At 38.1% G+C, this 25,646-nt stretch overlaps 1 protein-coding gene across 1 annotated transcript in view; it reads left to right on the forward strand.

The window, feature by feature from the left end:
• LYST (lysosomal trafficking regulator) overlaps window positions 1–19,877 on the forward strand; it is a 172,078-nt gene extending 152,201 nt beyond the window's left edge. Inside the window, exons 47-52 of the mRNA XM_036757264.1 lie at window positions 945–1,043; window positions 11,037–11,176; window positions 11,563–11,660; window positions 16,044–16,200; window positions 16,434–16,505; window positions 17,703–19,877. Coding sequence (XP_036613159.1) covers window positions 945–1,043; window positions 11,037–11,176; window positions 11,563–11,660; window positions 16,044–16,200; window positions 16,434–16,505; window positions 17,703–17,841 — 705 coding nt within the window. The 3' untranslated portion in view covers window positions 17,842–19,877. The remainder of the gene's footprint in view (window positions 1–944; window positions 1,044–11,036; window positions 11,177–11,562; window positions 11,661–16,043; window positions 16,201–16,433; window positions 16,506–17,702) is intronic.
• The last annotated feature ends 5,769 nt before the right edge of the window (window positions 19,878–25,646 follow it).

A 25,646-nucleotide genomic window follows, 5' to 3' on the forward strand; every position in this document is an offset into this window, starting at 1 on the left:
TCAAACAAGAGTACAATTAATAAATACCTTTCTTTCCTCTGGAATTTACATCACTCTGTTTTCCTCTAGTGATAAATCTCCTGATGATAGCGTGTTGTCAGTTTATTTCATGTATTTCTAGCCCTGTAAGATATGTGCCTACTACTGCTGGTGTCACTGTTGGCTCTTCAGGGACTTAGAGACCTAAAAACAACTTTTTTTTTCATTTCCATGGTTAAGACAGAAGGAATTTTGGCACTTTTCCCCTAAAGCTATTCTTATAACTTTCTCTCCTCTATGGTACCACTTATTAATTCTTTTGAACTATTAATTTGTAGTAAATGGAGGTACTCTTTGTCAAAAAGAATACATTTTTAACACATTTTTCCACCATCACAATTTTATGGAAGTATTATTAAATATTTAGATATATTTAATCCAAGATAAAATTCATTCAGATTCTCTGGGTCAGTTAACCACATGCCTGCAAGGTCATCTTATTTCATTTTAAGAAATTAGTGCATACATGCAAAAATGTCAGTAAGCACTTTTTAAGTACTTATGATGTTCTAAGCACTGTGTTAATACTGGAGGTACAGGAGCTCACATTCTAATGAGGGAGCTAACATCCAAACAACTACTTTCATACAAGTTATATATATATAGGGGAAATGGGAAGTAATCTCAGGGGAGATGCATTAGGAAGGGGAAGGAAAGAATGGAGAGATGGACCAGAAAAGTCCTCTTATCAATCTACTATCCTCTGGCGCCAAGCTTGTTTTCCAGCTAAAATGGTTTGCCTTTTATTATCATATGAGTATATATATACGCTATCAAAATTAACATCACTTTACTAAGTTCAAGTATTGAAAAGCATACATGGATAAAAACATAATTGTGAGGAAAAATAATTGAATTACAGTAAATTATGTTTTTAAAATTTTTTTTATTTGTTACTTTTTAAGGTAACTAGTTGTGCTTGGGTACCAGACAGTTGCCAACTATTTACTGGGAGCAAATGTGGTGTCATCACAGTCTACATGAATCGATTCACAAGCAGTACGGTATGTGTGTTCATTAAGCCAGATTAGCTGGTCTTTGTTTTATCAGCAATAAGAAAAGCATTTTGTTCATTGTATCTTATTTGGTATGTGACTCTTAAAAGGAGAGTATAAGTGTTTAATAATGAAAAGTTCTTGAACTAGCTCCCTTAAAATGGGAGGAAAACAGCTCTTCAGATTTAGGTTGTGAAATTATTACCAAGTTTATAAAGAAGTATAAAATGCTTCTCTTAGTAGAGAAACCTCTTTTGAATTAGGTTTTATTTGATGTCGTCTTCATTGGAAGAAGGAATGAAAACCATTTTTAAAGTGTTTATTCTATGCCAAGCACTGTGCTAAGTGTGGGGATATAAACATAGTAGTGAGATAGTAGCTGGTCTGGCAAAGCTTACATTCTGTTGGGGAAGATGACACATGAGGAGGTGGAGTGGCCACGACCAAGTGATTTGCTCTTTGCAGAGACAGTGGTACTGTTGATTTAATTACAGTTTTCAGAGTCAGAGATAGAAAGTGGGGGGAGTGTATATGCTCAGTAATGGGCAGAAAACAGCCAGGAGGAAGCTGAGGCCAGGGAGGGTGGAACTTAGTGGCTTAGATTCTTCAGGGCATGGTCTCTGATGATCTGGTTTGGAGGGTAGAGTAGTAACAGGGCAGAAATGGCCTAGGTTAAGATCCCTTTCCCTCACATACATGTCACGCACGCACAGACATACACATTCTGCTACCCTTAGATCCTGTTGGCATCTTCAGTACAATTCAGCAAGTGTTAAGTCCTTGCCTCATGCTTTGTGCTGGCAATCTATACATGTGTGTGTGCACATGTGCATGTTTCACAAAAGTGAAATAGTTCCTGCTTTCACGGAATATCTACTTTGCTGGGGAGGGGCGGGGGGAGGATATAGACACAGTATACTACCAGGCAGTTTGAGGAAGAAGAGGGAGTGTCACTGGCACCTGAGGATGTCGGGAAGATCATCTCAGAGGAGTAGTGTATGAGCAAAGGGCTGAAGAAAAGGAAGGATTAGGAAAGGTGGAGATAGGACTGTATGAGGGAAGCAGGAAGAGCCAGAACACCAGGCTGACCGGAGTGTAGACTGAATGAAGGGGGGTGGTGTGAAATAAGAACAGAAGAAATGTAGGGAGGAGCCAGAGTGTAGGGGCTTTAAATGCCAATCTAAGAAGGTCTGTTTTTACTGGAAGCAGTAGAGAAGGACTGAGGGTTTTTCAGGATAGGAGTGTCATGGTCAGACCCATGCCTTGGGAAGATTGTTTTGATATCTCTGTGGAGGATTAGATTGGAGAGGGGAGAGATTGAAGGCAAGGAGATAGTTGGTAATGTGAGGGTAGAGGACCGGAAAGAATCTAGGACATCTCTGAGGTTACTCCCCACAAACACATCCTCCTCTCTTCCTCACATCCCTTTTACTGGCAAGGGCATCACCATCTTCCTCATCATCCAGGCTCACAACATAAGCGTCATCCTTGACTCCTCTCCAATTCCCCATATACAGTCTGCTGCCAAGGCTTGTCCTGTCCGATAATACCCCATTCATCCTATTTTCTAAGACAAAAATGCTTGGCCACAAGTAACCAAAAAAACCATGTACATAACTTCTATTTATTCCACAACTAAACTCTGACAGCTACTCATAGTCACATCAGAGGGGAATTCCTGTATCCGGTAGAAGGTTGGACTAGATAATTATCTCTGAGGCTCTTCCAGAAACATTGAGACTACAATACCAGTGCATTGTGAAAGAGGAAACTTTTTCATTGGGATCAGATACTACATCTGGCAGATTGAGGGGAAGGACATATTTCTTTGGATAAGGAGCTCCATTTCTCCTCTGGGGCTGCCACTCCCAGAAGATCAAGGTGAGAGCAGTGATGGGGAAAGACAGTACCTGACAGTATTTATGGGACATCTTTTGCTAACATAACTTTCCTATATGGTCTTTGGGAGAAGAGGAATCAGAGCCAACTGGCATGAGCCCACAGTTCGCAAGGCACCTGAGTCAGAAGAAGCTTTGGCTTCTTATACTTGAAAGAATACCATCCTTGAAGGGAAATACTTGGTTTGAGTCCCACCTTTGATATTAGCTTTGTGACCCCTAGCAAATTCCTTAATCTTGGCCTCAATTTCATTATCTGTAAAATGGAGATATGTAGTACCTTACCTCATGGGCTGTCATAAAGATCAAGAGATGTACTGTGTGGTAAGCAGTTGGCAAACATTAAAGCCCTGTATGAGGCAGAGTGCCAAAAGATTGACTCTGGAGTCAGGGAGATGAGGATTCAAGTGCTTCCTCTAACATATTCCAGCCATGTGACTTTGGGCAAGCTGTTTAACCTCCCTCTGGCAAACTCTAAGACTGTCAGTTGCAAGTTATCTGTTATCGTTGAGGCGAGTGGGTCTGTGCTTCTAGTTTCCCATCCTTATAAAATCACAAGTCCAAACCTCTGCCTCCTCTCCATAAAAAAACAAATTATAAATATCATCTGTTATTTTTATTGGGAGATGCCACCCATCACAGTGATGGCACATCAACAGGGTTAAGGACTACATTAAAAAGACAGTTACTTTGGGAATCAGATTCAATAGTGTAAATGTTTATTTCCCCAGTAGTACCTGCATTTTAGTTCCCTGTTCTCATATGGACTTGCCCATCTCTCAGCTCAACTCAGACCCCAGGATTTTGACCTGCCTATCACATCTTGGTACCAAACTGACCTGGCTTTTCGATCAACTCTTACTCTCCACCATACTCACATCCTATGTAGGAAGGATGTAGAAAGAAGAATAGCAGATGCCCAGAAGTTCACAGGAAACAAAATCCAAGGCAGCAACAAAACTTGGCTTTGGATGACTATATATATATATATATATATATGTATTACTCATAAAGTATGAGTAACAACAATGTAAAATTAGAGAGCTTGACACATAGAGACAAATTTGACCTCATAGGTATTACTGAAACTTAGGCCTAGAATGTGGCTCTTGATGAGTGTATGCTACTCAAAAGGAACAGAATAATTTAAGAAAGATAGGAGGATCATATTTTCATGTGAGGAAATATGATGGAATTTGGATGAAGATTAGCAGAGGCAGAAGGAAACTATCATTGGTATATGCTACTGTTCTCTTGAAAAAGCAAAATAGATGAGGACTTTGAAAAACAGGTCACAAGCCTGGCACAGTGACATGATACAATAGCGAAAGGGGACTTTTAATTATCCAGCCATATACTGGAACTCTCTTTCTGCCAAATAACTGGCAGTAACCAGCAGTTTCTTTACTTTACGATAATTTCATTCTTCAAAAGGTGGAGGAAGCAACAGTGGGACCTTCTAGGCTGCACTTGGTGTTTACCAACATGGAGGAGCTGGTTTCTGGGATACAAATAATGGGGGTGTGGGTATGTTTTATTAATTTAAGGAAAGCCAGGCTTTTCCAACATGTATTTTATGTTTGGGGAATAGAAATGATTCTATAGGGGAAGTCAGCCCAAGAGGGATGGGAAGTTCTCAAGAATGAAATTCAGAAAACACAAAAAGAAACAGTTCTGATGAAAAGGAAAAGGACAAGTTTCCTAAAGAGACCAATGTGGATGCACAGGGAATTAACTGACCAAGTTGAATTTTTTAAAATTCATGTACAGAAAAAAAAATTTAACAGAAAGAAGGTGGAAGTAAGTGCAAGTGACAAAGGATAGAGAAACATGACATGATCCTATAAAAATCATGGCAGGAGTGCTAAAATTCAGACTGGTCTATAGCTGTCAAGGAAAACAAGAAAAACAAATAGTGGGGGAGGGGGAGAGTAGCTATATTGGAGAAAGAAGGAGGGTTAATGGTGATAACACACCACAGAAACAAAGCAAGACTCAACGCTTATTTGCTTTTGTTTTCTCTGCTGAAGAGAACAATTTTGGGCCTAGAAAGAAAATATCAAAAATTGCTACTATGGAGTTGATACTTAAGTAGAAAAATAATACAAAAGGAGAACCTAGCTGCCTTTGATGAGTTCCAGTCACTGTGCCCAGGCGAAGTACTGGGAAAAACTTGCAGACATGATTGCTGAATCAGCACTAGTGACAGAATGAGACAAACGAGAGAGGAGCCATAGCACTGCAGAAGGGCAAATATCTTGAGATTCAAAAAAGAATGAAATAGGTAAATAAAGCTGGAAAGATAGGTGAGAACCAAGTTTTTAAGGCCTTCAAAAGCCAAATAGAGGAATCAGTATTTTATCCTATAGGCAGTAGAGAGCCACAAGAGTTCATTGACCAGAGGAGTGACACGGTCAGACCTGTTCCTAAAGAAAATCCCTTTGTCAGTTTTGTGGAGAATGGATTGAAGTGGGAGAGACAGGGAGATCAATCAGGAGGTTATTAAAATAGTCCCAGTGGGAGATAATGAGGACCTGAACTAAGATGATGGCAATATTAGTATTAAGAAGGGGTACAGATGCACAAGATATTGTAGGGCATAATTCTAGGCAAGATTAGTCCACTAATTATATATGTGGGTGATAGAAGTAAGGAATCAAGGATAACACCAAGATCACAAACCCAAGAAACTGATAAAATGGCGGGACTCTCAATAGAAACAGGAAATTTTAGTAGAGGGGATGGGCTTGGAGAGAAAGATAATGAGTTCTGATTTGGACCTGTTGAGTTTGAGGTATCTATGGGCTATCCGATTCAAACACCCAGTAGATAATTGGTGATGAGGGATGGTCAGAAGAGACCATATACATAGATCTGGGAATCATCTGCATAGATGAGGTTATTGAGCTCATGTCAAAATGGAGAGGGGGTATACTTAAGAGTTTGGAAATGAAGAGAAAGGAAAAGAGTGCTCATGACCAATAGCCTCAATTTTCTTAAGTAAGAAACAAGGTCCTTTGCTCAAAGGGGTCAGGAAAGTTATGAGGGAGAAAAAAAGGTTTAGAACAGCCTCTCTGAGAAATTGGGGTTGAGAAATCCATTAGGGAAGAATAAAAGAGATGGCTTTGCCAAAGTGAGGACTCAGGTGAGATTAGATAACACAGATTTATAGTGCCTCACTTAAGTGACTTCCTCCAGCTCTGTTTGGCAACACCTCAATGGAGATAAAGGAGACAGGTGGTGGAAGTAACTCAGGAGTAATGTTTGGAAGGGGATAAGGAGATGAGAGGATGAGACATGCAAGAGTAGAATTCATTATAGAGTTGGACTGATGAATTATAGGTTGGAATAAGGAAGAGAGGAAAGTGAAATCAGAGCAGGAGTAATGACCTGAGAAGGTACTGAAGAGTAGAAGGTTTGGAGACTACAATGAGAACAAAGAATAAGTTTAGTGAGGGTAAGACATAGGAGACTATGGTCAGTTAGAGGAAGATCAGTTTTTATCATGGAAGTAGAACACTTGTGGGTAATGGTGTGATCTAGCACATGACCAGCCCTGTGTATGGCCAAGATGGAGTAGGGATTTGAAGAGAGTAAGAAACTAGAAGGTTATGGTATTTGAGGGAATGTCAGGGTGAATGTTGAAGGTCACTTAGTATAAATGCATGAGTTGGGGAAAAGGGAAAAGACTGTGAGCTGGGTACTGAACTTGAGAAAGGAGGGAAATGGCCTGGGGTCAGCCAGTCAGCTGGCATTTATTAAGCCTTTACAACTTGCCAGATTCTGTGCTCAGTGCTAAGAATATAAATACTAACAAAAAGAAAGAGCCCTCAAGGCACTTATATTCTAGAGAGAGAAGTTCTGAGAGAGTAGTCTGCAGGAGAACCACCTGCTGAGAAAAGAAGAGATGACTGGCTTGGACACCCTCTTTAAATGGAGGTTCTGAAAAGAGCACTATACCCTCCAATCAGGAGGCAGGGCCCCAGGGGCAGGGAGTACTTTGGAGGTGTGAGGTTATGAGTGCCAAAGCTGAAGTGAAGTCCAGAGGCTTGCATTTTGGTAGGAAATGGAGAGGTGGCACTCTCCGTCCATGGAGGTTCAGGAAGGAAGCCTCCACTGGGGGCCATGAGATAGCAGGCAGTATAATCTGCATTAGATAATAAATGGTACTAGTGTGCATTTCAAAGGAGGAGAGGGTGCTGAATCACAGTGACAAAAGGAGACGCAAAGCAGAAGTGGGGAGCATGGAGCATTATAATTCTACCTTTAGGACTAGGGAGACTGGAAGAATTGGGGAAGGGGCTACCAGTTCCAGGGAATGTGGCCAGGAATATAGTATCATCTGGGTCTCTGCAATTATTTGTAAATTATGAAGAGTACAAAAGGAAGAGAAGTTTCGTTTGAAAAGAAAGACAAGAGATAGCATGGTGCAGCCAAGTCAGACCACCACCATCACCTCCCCTCAGACTCTGTTGGAGGTAACCCAGGAGCCTGAAAAGGCCTTGGAAATAGCAGTCCTCTTCTTCCTCCAGACCACCAGCCCTACTTCCAATTCCAGCCAATTTTGAGAATAATCACAATGGAGAAGAAGTCTACCACCCTTAACCATCACCAAAATGAGCTAATTGTAGGTAAGGCCAAGCACCTCAATATAAGGATTTTACTTGCTCACTAACTCCTCATCCACAAGACCCCTATACCAATGAAATCACAGTCCCAATCCATATCTCTCATTGTTCTACAAGAGTTAACTGTTTTCTTTTTACTTCCCTGTGTCTTATTTTTGTGATAAGTAAATGGCAGCCTCAATTAATGTGGCTCTTTTTCTCAGAATCCCAGAATTTGAGCATGGGAAGAGAACTCAGTGGCCATTTAGTACAAACCATATATAAAAGGAATCCCCAGCATAAAAAGCCCAAAAAGTCATGAGTGCTCTTTGAAGGCATCCAGAAGTCAGAGAAGCCACTCCTCTCAACGCAGTCCATTCCACTTTTGGATACCTCTAACTGTTAAAAAGGTTTTTTTACCTCAACCTTGAAACTGGCCTCTCTGCAGCTTCTACCTGTTGTTCCTGGTTCCAGCCTCTAGAACTAAACAGAACTAAGCTCTCTTACACATGACAGCCCTTCAAAGACCTGAAGACAGGCAGCTGTCATGTGCTCTTTGAGTCTTCTCTTCTTCAAGCCTAACCATCCCCGGTTCCTTCAGACAGTCCTCATGTGACATAAACCTCAAGGTCCTTCTCCATTCTGGTTGCCCTCCTCTGGACATTCTCCAGTATATAAATGTCTGTCTTAAAACACGGTACAGAACTGGACACAGGAATGCATGTGAGGTATGACAAGGGCTGAGTACAAGTAGGACCGTTCCGCCTCCTATTCCTAGAAGTACAGCTTCCCTTAGTGGAGCCCAAGGTCACAGGCATCTTTTTGGCTATCACAGCACATTGCCGACTGATTTAAGTTTATAGTTCACTAAAAATTCCCCGATCTTTTTAATAACAACTGTTACCTAAACCAGGCCTTTGCATTTGTTTACTTGTGAAGTTGATTTTTTTTCTCAAGGACAAAACATTACATTTATCTTTATTGAATTTCATCTTATTAGATACAGCTAAATGTTCTAGCCTGTCAGGTTCCTTCTTTCATCTACTGTGGTAGCTATCCCTCCCATCTTTGTGTCTTCTGTAAGTTTGATCAGTATGCCATCTTTGTCTTTATCCGAGCCATTGACTAAAATGCTAACCAACAGGAGGCCAAGCAGAGATCCCTAGGCTGCTCCACTGGAGCCCTCTTGCCAAGCTGATATTGAACCATTAACCTTTGACTCTGGCTATCCAATCAATTCCAAATTCATCTGACTGTTCTTGTCTCATCTCTCCCTCTATTCCACCAGTAATTGCATGAAATGTGTCAAAAGCTCTGCTAGCAAGTAAACCAAATCCCACAGCATTCTCTTACTCTGCTGACTTAGCGAGCCTGCCCAAAGAGGAAGCGAAGTTAGCCCAACATGCCTAGTTCTTGGAGCCATGCTGACTCCTGGTGATCATTACTCCCCTGTCTAGATGGTCACCAACTATCTCTTTCACCATCCATTCTAGAATTTTCTCAGGAATCAAAAGTCAGTTCACTGGCCTATGATGTGCAGAAATCTTCTCTTTTCTGAAAATCAGGACATTTGTTCTTCTCCTGTCTTCTAGTGCCTGTCTAAAGAAATGGTTTTAGCCATTTTTCCCAGTCTCATTATGCTAAAAAAAAAACCTTTCTTTACACATTTGTTTTTCAAGATTTTTGAGTATGCATTTTGTCTCATCTTTTGGCCTTATTAAAATTATTACAAGTTTAGTTCATCAGATGTCATTTCCCCTGAGGTAACTGCTGGTGGAGTTTTGTGTAATTCTTTGAAAAATTCTTTTTTAGTTGGCGCTTAGGTTTGGTGTTCTTGTAACTTTATCCGTACTAATACAAAAAGATACATTTTCTTCTGTAACCGTGAATTTAAAAAATTAAGTAAAGAAAATAGATTTAAGATCAGTCTAAGAAAGGTTTTCCTCCTCCCTACTGCCCCCCCCAACACACACACACACACAAAATGATTGTGAAACAGACACTTTTCTCTTATCTAAGTAAACTACTATGTAAAGAATTGTGTGTGGGATCTCTGACATTATCAAGTTCTGGTCAGACTTTTTCAAAGGATTTCATTTTAAAGACATGTGACTGTATACTTTTACACTCTTAAATGCACTAAATTGTACATTTCGTGGTCATTAAATTTTGATGGAGACAATTCCCAAACATGAAATTTTTCAAAGCCATATGTGTATTATTTAGGTAGTCTAGGTGTTTTTCTTTCTTTTTTTTTGTTTGTTTTTGCCAGATCTTCAAAATTCCATCACTTGGAGGTCAGTGCCTCCAATTAGGAATGAGTGACAGGACTTTTGATCTTTAGATAATACAGATGAAATATTTTTCTCATGTCAAAAATAAAAACCTATTTCCATTGTTTTTAGTCTTTTTAGAATCACAAAATGTCAGGCCTCAAAAAGATCTTATGAATGATTTTGTGCAGCCTACACATTTGAAAAGAGGATAATTAGGCTTAACGAGGTGCATTGACACCATGGTCCCAGAGCTTACTTGGTGTCAGAACTAGGATTAAGTCTTATGAATGCCCATTCAAGACCTTTTGCATTACACCACAGATTCTGACTGACTTGTTAGATTAGGATCATATGCATACTGGTAAGGAATAAAGAAAAGATACAGGTTATTTACTCTAGAAGAGTTTTTCATTCTATAAAAAGATCCATTTTTTAAGAAACGCATTTTGACCTCTTTAAGTCCTCCCACTGGAAATTATATCATTCCTGTTTGTGTGTGTATGTATGTATACCATTCACTGAAGTCTTACTTATTTGAATGAAAAATTAGCCCTTTCCATTACTTTTTTACAACTTATTTTAAAATTAAACATTTTCCTTTCATCTTTTTCTCTTGTGCCATCATGTCTAAACAAAATACACCAAAAAGTCTATAATAAAATTCTTGAAAAAATAAATAATGCCACTTGTTTAACACAGTTCAAATTCATTATCAGGTCTTAGGTTTCCTGCTTCCTCGTTTTGGACCTGGAAAGGTCAAGTCTGCATTAATCTAAGCAGATAGAAACAGAAAACATAAGATAGAATGTCAAACTCTATTTTTGGAGGGGATTAGACTATAAAAGGCATGATCTAAATGCCTGTCAGAAGACACAGTTGAAATAATAAAGACTTATGTATTATTTCCTCTTACCTCTCCTCATCCACCCTCCTCACCTCAAATCACCAAAGCAGTCCCAAGGACTATATCTCTTAGTGCATAACAACCTGAAAAGAGTCAGGTTACTCTGTAACCAACGCAAATCAACTATGTTTTGCTTTGTTAAAAAAAAAAATCTCTGTGGATATGCTGACAAGAATTTGATTTGATGATGCTGCCTGCTGTTGGTGATTATTATTAGAATGTTTGGTGCCATATTCTTATTTTTTAGATAAATAGTCTCTAGGGCAGGTTTTTGTCATGGCTATTATTAGCTTGTTCCTCATTTAATTTTATTTCAGCCATCAGAGATAGAAATGGAGTCTCAGATACATCTCTATGGCCACACAGAAGAGATAACCAGCTTATTCGTTTGTAAACCATACAGTATAATGATAAGTGTAAGCAAAGATGGAACCTGCATCATATGGGATTTGAACAGGTACTCACAATTTCTCCAGTTTTTAAACAAGCATTCTTGAATCTTCTGTTTTTGTATCAGATTAAAAGATATTTAATTTTTTATAGTTTTCTTGAGATAAATCCTGTATTTTCTATGTCTGTAGGCACAAAATACATACTAACCTCAAAATATATATATATGTGCTTAAAATTCAATTCAATAAATATATGTTTAATGCCTACTATGTGTAAAATACTATCCTAATCACTGGGGGTAAAAAAATCAATATAATCCCTGACCTCCAGAGTTTTCAGGCTGTTAGCTTTATGATTAGCACATCCATAAATTAAGGATGAACCTGTTAGGCAGTAGGTTATACTTATATTTAATTGTCGTGAAAATTTTTTTTCAAATTTACCTCTCAGGTTGTGCTATGTACAAAGTTTGGCTGGACATAAGAGTCCCGTAACAGCTGTCTCTGCTAGTGAAACCACAGGTGATATTGCTACTGTTTGTGACTCGGGTAAGTACTGCACCAAAATCAAAGCCTTATGAACAAAGACACTGCACCTTTTAAAAGTCATGGTTGTCCTCGTGCTATTGATCTTCATAAAGCACTTTTCTCTGCAGCCTTCTAATCATATTGTAGCACTGTGTGTATATGTGTGTCTGTTGAACCCATGATGCAGTCACAATCGAAGATTGCAATCTTAATGTATAAAGTATGAATAAATGCAAAGTTGGTTTTGTTCTAAAAACCCAGTTCCTTCATGTTAAATACAAAACTGTGTGTAAATAAGTGTAATGAGTAAATTAGTTTTTATATATTCATTTAAATTTCTTGATTATTTTTCTCATTTATTTTTCCACTTTGTTGATTTTTTTACTTTAATATAGTTTTGGTTAGCTCTGTGCTTTACCAATTGAGAAAAAATGGTCTGTAGTAGATTTTTTTTAGCTTAACTATAAAATGATAAGTTTGGACTAGATGCCCTACAAGGTTACTTTGAGCTCAAAGTCATAACCCTAAATAATACCGTGAGCCTTAATCAGAGGTTCCAAAGCATGAATGTACTTGCAAAAAGTGATTCCCATGGGTACAGAATCAGAGATTTGTGGAATCAAAACTTATTTGTAAAATTCCAGTTCACTTTTATTTACTAATCACCATCTCCAAAAGACAGCTCTCTCTTACAAACACATTTGGCTTTGGAAATGGAACTGTAGATGAACAGTTTGCTAATTGTTCCTTATTGATTTGTACCTTAGCTGTATAACACATAGAGCTTGTAGAAAGTTGCTTCAGTGGTTTATAGAACCCTAGTGTCTCACTCCTTTGAAAGTTTGGAATGATCCTGAGAGATCTGAATTTTGTAAAGGTAATTACTTTGCTGCTGCCAGGAGTGATTTATTAGCTATGATATTGTATCCATTATACATTTGGGAATAGAAAAGAAAATTACTTCTGTTACATCATTAGGCGTCCCTAGGTAATGCATAGTATAATAGAATTGATGCAGAAATTTTCTCCTCATTAAAAAAGAGTCACTAATAAAAAAAATTTAAGGGCCTCTGTGCATATATAAAAGAAATTGCAAAAAGCATTTGTTATACTGAGGTGATATAACCAAAATACCACAGAAGAAAGGCCCAAAATATTCCATCACCAAAAGAGTTTTTGTTATCTGTCTAGATTTTCTGAAATCAGGAAAGGAAGGAAATAAAAATTTTCAAGCCCTCCAAAAAGGTTGGCTCTGGGTCCCTAAAATGTTCCTTAGTATTTATTAAAATGTGCTCGCTTTCCCATCATTCACTCTCTTCTTAACCTCTTACAGGCCAGCTTCTCTCAAAACTGCTCTTTCCAAAGTGACTAATGATCTTGTAGTTGTTAAATGCAGTGGTTCTTTTTCAGTCCTCATTCTTCCTTGACCTCTCTGTAGCGTTTCACACTGTTCAGCACTTCCTCCTCCTTGATACTCTCTTCTCTCTAGGCTGTCGGGACACCACTCTCTCCTCCTACCTACCTGACCTTTCCTTCTCTGTATCCTTTGCTGGATCGTCCTCCGGACTATATCCTCTAATCACAGGAGTCCCTCCGAACTCTCTCCTGGGCCCTTTTCTCCCTCTATATTACTTCACTTGGTGATCTCATCAGCTCCCATGGATTTAATTATTATCTGTATGCTGATGATCCTCAAATCTGCCTTTCCTGCTCTAACCTTTCTGCTGACCCCCCGTTTCACATCTCCAACTGCTTTTCATATATCTCAAAATGGATGTCCAGTAGACATCTTAAATTGGACATGTCCAAAACAGAACTCATTATCTTTCCCTTGAATTACTCCCTATATCTCTTACCTTCCCTATTGCTCTAGAGGAAGTCTATACCAGTCTTGAAACCTGGGAGTTGTCTGGACTCCTCATTATCTCTCATCCCCCATATCCAATCTGTTGCCAAGGTCTGTGGATTTCACCTTTGCCACATCTCTGGAGTATGCCCCCTTCTCTCCTTTGACAATGCCACCACTCTAGTACAGGTCATCACTTCATACCTAGATTATTGCCATAACTTCCCGGTGGGTCATTCAGCTACTAAAATGATTTTCCTAAAGCATAGATCTGATCATGTCACACACACATACACACACACTCACTCACTTACACTCACTCACACTCAATAAACTCAACTGACTTCCTGTTGCCTTCAGGATCATGAAGAAAATGATCTGTTTGGCATCCAAAGTCTTTAATAGTCTAGCCCCCTCTACCTTTCCAGCCTTCTTAAACCTTAACTCCCCAAAACGTACTCTGATCCAGTGACACTAGCCTCCTGACTGTTTCACCAACAAGATACTCCATCTCTTGGCTCCAGGCATTTCCTCTAGCTGTCCTCCATGGTCTCCTTTTTCTACTATGACTACTGACCTCCCTTGCTTCCTTTAGGTCCCAGCTAAAATCCTGTCTTTTACTTGAAGCATTCCCCAGCCCCTCTCAATTCTATTGCCTTCCCTCTGTTAATTATTTCCTTTTATCCTGTGAATAGCTTTGTATGTATTTGTTTGCATGTTGTCTGTCCCATTAGATCATAAACTTGAGGGCAGGGACTGTCTTTTGCCTCCTTTTGTATCTCCAGTGCTTAACACAATGACTGGCATATGGTAGGGGCTTAATAAATGTTTATTGATTGATTGATTATACATGGTAATGTGCTAAGCATTGCTTAGACCTGACCTATGGTATTAAAATCAAAATAATGTAACCATTAAAAGAGATTCTTCAGTTCATCATAATTGCCTTGAAGCAACATCAGAACTGAATATTGTAAAGAATGCCCATCCTTCACCGGTTGTTAAGAGCTGACACACTGTTGTAATCAGAAACCAGGAAAGGCTTTAGATCATATTGCAGTGTACGCTTTGACATTTATGCACCATGCAAATGGACTCAGCATTTTGTTTTATTGCAGCTGAAGTTGGTAGGTGGTCTGTTGGGGTGTCGCTGAACAAGAACATAGGTGGGCATTATGAGTCTTCCAGAAAAGCCAATTGATTAGATACTATTTTTAAAAAATTACTATAATTGCTGAGGCATTTTATAATGACATGCTTCAAATTTATGTATTTATTAAAGTGACCATGAAATCCCAGTTTGCTCCTCCTTACACAAATTCACACACACACTCCCAAAATCCCAGAAAGCCTTGGATCAAATTTAGGTAGTCCTAAACAATGCTGTAGCCAGGGATTTACTAAGCCCTGCTGTGTTTCAGATTCAACAGCTCTCCCAGATGAAAGGGACCCTTGATGCCATTGTAGTTCAACCCACACCCTTAACCAAGAATCTCCTCTACAAGATGGACAGGTTGTCCTCCAGCTTTCACATGAAGTTCCCCAGTGAGGGGAATGCACTGTGACCAAGGCAGCCTATTCCGTGTCTGGGTAGTTCTGATTCCTACAGTACCACATCCCGCTTTCATATTCATCATTGGATCATAGGTCCAAAGCAAGCAGGAAACTCAAAGTGTCTTTAATCCAGCTCCCTCATTTCGCAGATTAGGAAACTGGAGCCCTCAGAGGTTCAGTATCTGGCCTCAGGTCACTCACCAGAAATCGTCTAGGAATTCAAACCCAGATCCTCTGACTCCATGGCTAAGGCTCTTACTACTGTGTCAAATATCTTCTCGTCTTTGTTTATCTAGCCTTGGACGGTTTCCATCATTTTTACTTCAGTCATAAAAAAGAAAAAAATCCTTATCACAGGGCCTGACACATAATAGGTATTGCATAAATGTGTATTCCTTCCACTTTCCTTTCTTATGTGAAAGCATAGTGGCAGCTATGCCATCAGCTCCTGCTCAGCTATTATGACCCACTGCTCATGGAGAAATGTGTTTCCAGCCAGGATCCTGAAAGCGTTCTGGGCCAACTTGGAGAAGTCTTACAGTATTTTGACCCTTGCCTAGTGAAAAAATGGAAGATGTGTAAATCTGGCCATATGGGAATTGTTTGAAGGAGAGGTGAAGTAAAGATTAATGTCAAAATGCCTGCCCTTCATCCATAGTAACCTAACTCCTGCTTTTGTTCCCTTTTTATAATCCCTCCATAAGTGAGTGACTTGAGTGAATGAATGAATTAAATAAACTTTGAAAACATTTATTAAGTGCTATGTCTGTTCGAAACACTCTGCTAAATACTAGGTTTACAGATACAAAAGTGAAACAGCCCCTGACTTCAAGAAGCTTACGGCAACTATTATTTGATAATTCAGATTGAAAGTACCTGTGTTGAATTTTTTTAATTTGATCTCTATATTTAAAAACAACCACCAATTTGTTTGTATAATAATATCCTGTAAAGTCCTCTGATGCATTTACTGTTTATTTGTGGATTTTTTTTTTATATTTCAGTTGGGGGAGGTAGTGATCTCAGACTTTGGACGGTAAATGGTGATCTTGTTGGACACGTCCACTGCAGAGAAATCATTTGTTCTGTTGCTTTCTCTAACCAGCCTGAGGGCATATCTATCAATGTAATCGCAGGAGGACTAGAAAATGGAATTGTAAGGTAAGAGAATTTGGAGCCCTTTGTTTTTTTCCATCATTCTCAAATATGTTGCAGTTGTAAATGTTATGTATTTTACCTCGATATATTAATGTGTATAGATCTTAAAATCTTTTAAAAAAACTAAGATCTTTTTAAAAATTTAAAATGCTTTGGATTTGGATTATTTATTCCTATTTTAGCTATAATGCACTCATTTGAATGTTTATACTAATTGCATATTAATTTTTCTTCAGGTTATGGAGCACATGGGATTTAAAGCCTGTTCGAGAAATTACATTTCCTAAATCAGATAAACCTATTGTCAGGTAAAATTTTCCTTTTTTTCTTCATTATTAGTAACAACACAGTTTTGTTTTTATGAACCATAAATACTATGTTTGGGTAAAGATGTATTCATATACAAAACAAACCATATAATTTCTGATTGAAATAAACATACACATATACCTATGTAGAATACATATACATATGTAGATACATATTTAACATCTGAATGATTTTTCCATACCCCAGTACATGATAGCTTATGTCAAAAATGACTGTTGATCTATGGAAACTAATTTTTGACTTCTTTGCTTATTGATAGTGTTGCTATCCAAATAAGAACATGATTGAAAAGACTAGTAAACAAGCAGCAAAAAAAAGAATAGAAATGTAGTTCTTTTCATCTAAAAAGCACTTTTCAATAGTAATGTATTCTTAAAGTATTACACTTGGATCAAAAGTTTTTATAACAGTAACTTACTATAATAGTATTTCTCCCTTGTCTCAGGAATTAAAAACAACTATTCATTTACAATTATATAAATATGTGTGTGTGGTACGTATGCATGTATATGTGTATATATATATATGTATATGTATAAGTGTGTGTCTGTATATACATATCTGATTTTTATAAGAGGAAACATTACTTTTGACAGCATGCTGAATTTCCGGTTTTGTAGGGGTTTTTTTAAGATAAAGTAATAAACTACACACAAAAGAGGGAAAAAAAACAAGTGAAGAAGGAAAATAGTCACTTTATTCTTTAGTTGTTTTCCAAGTCACACAATTAAAATCTACTTCACAAGCCTGTCAAAATACTACACCCCAATAAAGTGATAAATAAAACCATATTAGGATGAAAATATATTTTGCATGACTTCATATGTATAAAAGATATTAAACTGCTTGCCTTCTCAAGGAAGGGGAGGTGGGGTCAGAATGAGGGGGAGAATTTGGAGCTCTAAATTGTTTAAAATGATTGTTTTTAAAAATTTCACGCGTAATTGGGAAATACTTAATAAATAAAAATATTATGTTTTTAAAACAAAACATATTAGGAACTTCCTATTTAAACCAGTGAGTTTCACTTGGTTTCTGATTTTGCCCTTTGAAAAAGAATTTCTTATTTACAGTAAAATGTTTAGGACCTTAAATATAGTAACAAATGAATTGGCCATTGAGTTTTAGAAGTGTAACAAAAACATTGGATTTCTTGTTTGTTGTGTTTTTTACAGCCTTACATTTTCCTGTGATGGCCATCATTTATACACAGCAAATAGTGATGGAACTGTGATTGCCTGGTGTCGCAAGGACCAGCAACGCTTGAAACAACCCATGTTCTACTCATTCCTTAGTAGCTATGCAGCAGGCTGAATGTGAGAAAACTCTTGAGTTCTTTAAAGCACTTTAAGTACAAATTAGATTAATTCATCTTACTGACTTGAGCAGACTGAACCCAAACAAATGGGTGACTAGAACAAAAAGTCTAAATGATTATTAAATCTACATATGTCTTCACCAAATTATGAATCATCATAGTCATGAAAGGAGATATTTGTTCTTAAGTGTGTAGTTATATCCAGAGAGTTGTATCAAAATGCTCTAATGAGTTTCAGATGCTGCATCATAAATCACAATTGTATTTTTAAACTTTTTTTAAAAGGCTTTCCCAAAAATACTAGGTTCCTTTTTTTTCTTTTCTTCCTGAAAGTGCCAATAACATTTAAATTAACTACATATTTATAATGTGATTGTCACAGTGTGTATAGTATTAGAACAGTTACCTACTCTGGGATAACAACCCGAAATATAATAAATTCAGGGCTCAACTATTGCTTTCTTTGAGAAGCAAATTATTCAGTAGGTGCCTTTTGCACCAAGCATTTTATAGAATATCTGAATACTCAAATTGAAGTACTCCTAAATCTCACTGTTAGGTAGTTTTTGCCACTTGCCTTTTTAGCTTGAGGTAGAACTAGGATCTTTCAACAGCCACAAACAGGAATTCTGGTATCTTAACATAGGTGCATCATGTTCCTTCATAAAGTAATATTCAAAATATATAACACTGGCTTTTGCATAATATCCCTGGCTGGCAGCTTAAAGTTCAGCTATGTGCAAAATTACATTTTTAATACCTAAAAAGCAAAGAACATAAATTATTTAATAATTTGGAATGAGAACCCTACTCTGTGCAGAAAGTTTGAATAGATGTTAATGATACAATTCATATAGGGAACTTATTCTATAAAAATGGAATTTTTCAAAAACAACATTGTAAAAGAGTAGAAGAAGTCTTTGTCATTTTCTTAAATAAGAGGCAAAAGTATAGAATTCTTAAAGGGAACATTATATATTCTATTTCTGTTAAGTTGACCTTACCCAAGATTTCTACCACTTACCATCTAGAGTGTTAAAGAGCATCCCCAGCTGCTTTGACAATGAACAACTGCCTTGTCTTACTTAGAAAGAAAGAATGATCTAAGTTCTTTTGTCTATTTCTCTTCACTAGGAAAAGATTTAATAACTTAAAGATGTATCCCAGCAACCTTACACACTTTGGAGACCAAGCCCTAAAAATCTTAGACTATTCTATCTCCACCATCAAATTATAATTCTATTTTTACTTACATGAAGTGCTGTTTTATTGGTTTTGAAACCAGTGTACAGTAAGTTCAGTACTCTGTTACCATGTGATAAAGATATGCATTCCTGCCCATAAATAACTTGTACATTTGTTATGAAAAGTTTGTATGGTGTTATGTTTACAAAATTTCTTTTGTGATTTCCAGACTTAAACATTCTGCTTAAAGACGTATGTAAAATATACTTCCTTATTCTCTGCCTTGAAAAAAAATTATAATATGTGTGTATATATGTATATGTCTATATATACATATATATGCTTGCTAGTGAGATAAGAAAATGGCTACATATGCATTTATTTTAAACAACACATACTTGTAAGTATATTAAATAAGCTAATACAGCCTAAATGTTACCTTTGAGGTCCAAATGCAGCAGAGACGAGGTTATTCCAATTCATGTTGAAGTGACGTGCTTTGTTTAAAAATTATAAATATTGTCTGGCTCCCTTTTTTGACTGAGGACTATGAGTTACTCCCCTACTAGGAATAGGGCTAGTGCTCAGTTTTATTTTTTAAGAAAATTGCCTAACAAAAATATATGCAAAATAACTGGTCTTCATAAGAGTGCAATATTATATTTTTATGTAAAAACATAAATTAATCTTTGGGATGACTATTTATTCAGCATGGAATTTGTTAGCAATGTTCAAAATACTTCATAATAACATGTGCATGTTGTAGCAAAAAAATTTTTGTAAATAACCATATGCTCTATTGTCTTTGTATACACTGCCACCTCTATTGGAGAATAAATTTGATTTAAAAAAAGAGGAAAGACCTATTCTTCACAAAATGTAAATGTTTGAGGTTTGATTATAATCCATATATTTTGTACCAATGTAAGTTCTACTTTTCTATTACTAATTGATCTCATTATGAGAAAGTAACAGCTTTTTTTTTTTTTTTGCTTTTTTGAATCTAGCACTTAGGTAGATATTTTGAGACTTAAATTTGCTACACTTCAAAGTAGTAGATACAGCAGTTCCAAGATCAAATGCTATATTGTGGAATTTAGTTACATCTGTTGCAATCAATAAGTTTTCCTGGCAACTTAGACTACACCTCATCTGCCATCATCTATAAATGACCACTGAGTCTGGTTGGTGCATAAAATGAGAACCTCTTGTCTTGTTGTACCTATTAGTCTATATCAACTTCCTGAATTCTTCTAGAAGACTCAAGCATAGATTATGCCTTTCTTAGGCTGCCATCAAAAGACTTTATCTGGCTTTTGACCATATAGACTTGCAAAACAGAGGCCAACTTCACCTGTATGTTTCATTCATTCGGGTAAAAAATATTTATTGAGTGCCTGTTATCTGCAGGTCACCAAATGTGAGCTGAAAGGGACCTCAGAGGCTGTTTGCTCCAGGTCATACCTGAAGAGAATTCCCTATACTGTGTGCCCAACAAGTGATCATCTAGCTTTTGCATGAATTTCTCCAATGAAGGGAAGTGCACTGCCTTTCCAGGGCAGCCCATTCCACTATGGGATACCTCTAATTTACATGCATTTCTTTCTTTACATCAAGTCCAGATTTGTCCCTTTGCAGTATCTGTCCATTGTTTTCCATTTTTCCCCCTTGGCCTAAACAGAACAAGGCTAAACCATGTGAGAGCTCTTCAGATATCTGAAGATAGCCGTCGTGCCTGACCAAAGTCTTGTTTTCTCCAGCCTAGATACTTCCTACATCATCAGCCCATCTTTATGTGTCATGATCTTGAGGCCCTGTACTAGCCTGGCTGCATCCTCCTCTAAGTTCTTTCTGCCCTGTCAGTGCCCTTCCCAAACTGATGTCCAAAGCTGAACAGGCTGTTGTAGATGTGACCAGGACATGGCTGTCACCTCCCTCATCCTGGAGGTTATGGAGTAAAAGATGGATTATATTTTTTTTTGCTACTATATCACAATGTTGGCTGATCTTGCTTTGGAAGTCCATGAAAATCCCCTTTACCAGATAAAATGATGTCTACCATTCACTCCCCTGTCTTGTACTTGTGAAACTTTTTTTTAATCCAGTTATAAAACTTTAGATTTATCCCAATTTTCATTTTATTAAATTTGGCCCACATTCTAGCATGTCAAGACCCTTTTGGAATCTGACTGTGTCATCCAACACATCAGCTTTATCTTCCAGCTTTGCCACTGTACTAGACACACAAGATACAAATGTAAATAATAAATTGTCTGTGCCCTTGAGAAGCCTTCAATCTAGACATTTGTTTCCCTTTAGTTGAGCAAGATATTTCATAAAGACAAAAAGAGTGTTTGTTGAAAGGAAAGAGAAAGATTATTACAAGTTCAGTAGAGAAGAAAAATGTAAGTAACTTCTTAATCCTGATAAAAGCATAATATCCGGAGGTGGAAACTACTGGAGTTTTGGATTATCTCTTTTAACCAAAGTCCCCACAGATACCAAAGCCGGTGTATAGCATCATGTACAGTACCTTACATATAGAATAGATCTACTATGTCTTTGGAATAAATAGCTCCCTTTCTATCCCCAAGTGACTTGGCCGCTCTTCTTGGACAGGCATAATATCTCTGTTTGACATATTCCTTATCTTGGAATAACATCTACATTATCCATGAAAGGAAAAAAAAGCCTCAAAATCCTTTGACCTTCACTAAAAACCATAACTAAAAGGACTGTTGGCAAGAGGAAGACAGGCATCTGCCCTCTCCCCTGCAAAAAATCCAGATTTAAAACACACTAATGTTATGGTGGGAAGCAGGCCAGAGTGTAGACAAAATGTCGATGCTGCAGAGTTTAACCTATGCCTTATTAGAAATCCCCTCCAACCTCAGCTTAACAAACTCTCCCGAAAGAGATCTTATGACTCTTTGAGACCGTCTATTCTTTTGTTAGTGTTGATTGTTAGGAATTTTTTCTTGAAACTGAGCCTCTTGAGTTCCAGATTTTGTATCCCGAAATAAAGGTGACCCCCTAAAGTAGACACCTTAGAAGGCCACACGTGCGTGCACATGCACACACATGCCACTTTTTCAATCTTGGTTAGTTTTGCTAGACTGGATTTTTTTTTTCCTGCTATATTCTTCATTATAAGAGAAAGATCTCAAGGAGGGACAAAGGAAGAGTATACAGTGGGAAATGTAAGTGATATCAATAAAAAGTTATTTTAAAAGAAGACTATATATACTTATTCCAGCAATGCTCCCATGACTCAGATTTGTTTTTTGAATATCTCTTTTGGAAGAGGTTTCAGGGCACATTCTTCTAAATATCCCCAGTAGAGACGTGATTCAAGACAAATATTTCTGGAAACAGCTAAAATTAATCCTGGGTCAAATCTGGTAAATAAGGTGAGTGAATAAAATGGGTAATACAGTGATTGGGGGGGGCAGTATACTTTTAAGTAACAAGGGATGTCTTTATATGTGTGTTGGTATACCAGAGGTGTGCAAAGGGAAGTACATTTCACGGTTCTTGAGATCAAAAAGTTGCAAAACTGCTATTAAGTAATGGCATATAGCCCCCCCAAAGTGACTCTCTCAGCTCACAGTCTTACAGTTAGGTGTAGGGGTTCTGATATATGTGCTTATCTTTTTACTTTTTGTTACATTCTAGGACATTCTTGTTACTTTCTGGTCACCCTTGCCAGCACTGTTTGCACATCATTCACTCCCCAACTCATTGGCAAAAGTAGGGGAGGAGCCAATATTCCTGGCCTGTTCTTGCTGCTTCCAGGCTCTCATTCCACCACCATGATGAAATAATCTTTTATTTGGTGTTCACTCCATCAAAATTCCAGTAGCTGTTGTCTACTGACCTCAAAGACATTCCTGCTTTTTTCCTCATTGAATTTGGTGCCTGGCCTTTCCTTCCCACCTCCTTCCTTCATGCTAGGGGACTTCTATATACATATTGATAATCCCTCAAACACACTTACTTCCCAATTCTTAAATTTACCTATGTCCCATGACCTACTCCACCCTACCACAGGGATCCCGGTCATAGCCTCGATCTTGGCATCACCCAAAAATGTCCCATTTCCATATTCGTGAACTGAGACTCCTTTAATCATATTTGTCATTCCACCTCTTCCTCTGCCATTCCACCCCAAACCATGTTCTTTGTCCTCACTATGACTTCCAGTCCCTTGACCCTGAAGTTCTTTTCCAGGCTACACTCCCCTCCCTTCCTCATCTCCATCCCTTGGTGAACTAATTCAGTTCCTTACTATCCTCTCCAGTCCCTTGCTCATTTATCCTGCCCTTCCAAGCTTCAACCTTGGATTACTTTCACCAGCCCCTGCATTCACTCTTACTCACAAGCTGCAGAATGAAACTAGAGAAAATTTCGAAACTGGGCTGGCTAGGTCCACTAGGGTTTTATGGTACACAATCTCAACTGGGTCCTCATTGTGGCAAGGCAATCCTTTGACTCACCACAGTGGCTTTTCCAAAGCTTTCCATACCTCCTATGGCTCCCTTTCCTCCCAGTCTCTCAGCTGAGGACCTTACCTTATGTTTCACTGAAAAAATTGATGCTATTCACTGAGGGTTCCCTTTTCTTCTCCTCCTCATCTCATATCACAAAAGACAGGCCCTTTTTCTTGCCAAGGCAAACCACATGTGCAAGCAATCCCATTCCATTCCATCTTCTTCCACAGATTGTCCCCTCCCATCACCCCCACTCTCTCACTTCAATGTCACCCAGTCTACTGACTGTTCCCCTACTTCCTATAAACATGTCTACTCCTTCCTCAAAAAGCCCTCACTTGATCTGTCCATCCCTTCTGGATGTAGTGTCTTATCTCTGTTCCCATATTGGACAAGCTCCTTGAGGCCACCTACAACTGATGCTTCGGCTTCTTTCCTTTTGCTCTCAGTTCTCTTCGATCCTCCCCAACCTCTGCCTCTCATATTCTATAATCCACTGACACTCTCCTTGCTGTTCCTACCACAGAACACTCCATCTCTCAGTTCTGGGCATTTTCACAGGCTGCCTCCATGCCTAGCATTCTTTCCTTCCTCATCTCCACCTCCATACTTCCCTGTCTCCATTCAAGTCCCAGTTAAAATCTTGCCTTCCACACAAAGCCTTTCCTGATTCCCCTTAATGCTAGTGCCTTCCTTCTGTTGATCATTTCCAATTCTGTTTTATTTATCTTGTTTGTATGTCCTCTCCCCCACTAGATGATTAACTTCTTGAAAACAAGGACTATCTCCCACATAGTGCCTGGCATACAGCAACTCTTAATAAATAAATGCCTGTTCACTAAATGACTCTAATCATATCTCATATTTCCTTCAAACTCAAACCTGGGAAATGCACATCCCAAAACGAATTCCAGATTATACTCTTGATATTCTCCATCCTGGGTCATATCCCCCCACTGGGGGCCCCTTGTCGATATATTTCTCTCATCCAAAAATATCTCTTGCTAGAAATTTCTGCCTGTTTTGTTCTTGAAACTCTGAGACACTTCAAGTATGAAAAAACCTTTCCTTGAAGAAAAAGTATGTTACTGCTCTTTTGGTCCTCTATTAAATTTCTATAGATCACAGTTTTTATCTGTCACAAAAATCTAGACAATCCTTAAGAGGATGTAAGAATTAAACTAAGAGTTGGTAAAGGTGTGTATATCATACACATCCTTTCACAAGATTACTATAGCTTTTGTAAATTCCACTGAAGGACATAGTAACTTTACTTGAGAAGCTTTATTTAGGACTACACACAAGTTGAAGATCAAGAAAACTCTTGTCATCACTGTCTAAATAGGATTTCTCAAAAGCAAATAGGCTTTCCATAAATCTGAAAAAATCTTAACATTATTGCAATGTAGTAAAATCATGCCACCAAGGAAAATATTTTGCAGTCTTGAATCACCCTCCAACCTTACCATAACCTAGAGGTTTTTCTTCCCCTAAAAAAAATACTGAAAGTCTGGAATTCTGTTCTGTAACATCCCTGTCAATTGGATCTGGTCACATAGCAAAATTATCTCCTACCTTCACAGCACCAGAAAGTAAGGTAATGGGTTGGCTGAGCACATTTCAATAGCTTTCCTCCATGCCTGAAATGCTTTCCTTCCTCATCTCCAACTACTAATTTCCCTCCCTTCAGTTATGATTCAGCTCAAATTCTACCTTCGGACGGCCTTTCCTCGTCCCCTTTCACCCCCTCACTGACCCCCCTCCCAACCTCACCACGGTGCTTTCTCGGATATTTGCTGGATATGCCATATTCATACATAGTTATTCGCTTGTTGTTTCCTCCGCTAGAAGGGGAGCTTCTTAAGACCGGGGATCTTGTTTTTGCCTTTCCTTGTACTGTATGTACAGTAACTAGCAAACAATCCCTGTTTACTGACTTATGAACACAGATTATGTATGAATTTCCTTGTTACTCAAAAATGTCATCACAGTTATACGCTTAGCAATATGATTTCTTTAACCAAATTTACTTTTCTGCCTCAAACATGCACCTGAGAGACCAATGAGAGATATTTCTGGGCCCCGGGTGAACCTTTCAGACCTCATAGCTCTCATTAGAATTCTGG

This window comes from Trichosurus vulpecula, chromosome 4 (assembly GCF_011100635.1).
Source record: "Trichosurus vulpecula isolate mTriVul1 chromosome 4, mTriVul1.pri, whole genome shotgun sequence".
NCBI lineage: Eukaryota > Metazoa > Chordata > Mammalia > Diprotodontia > Phalangeridae > Trichosurus > Trichosurus vulpecula.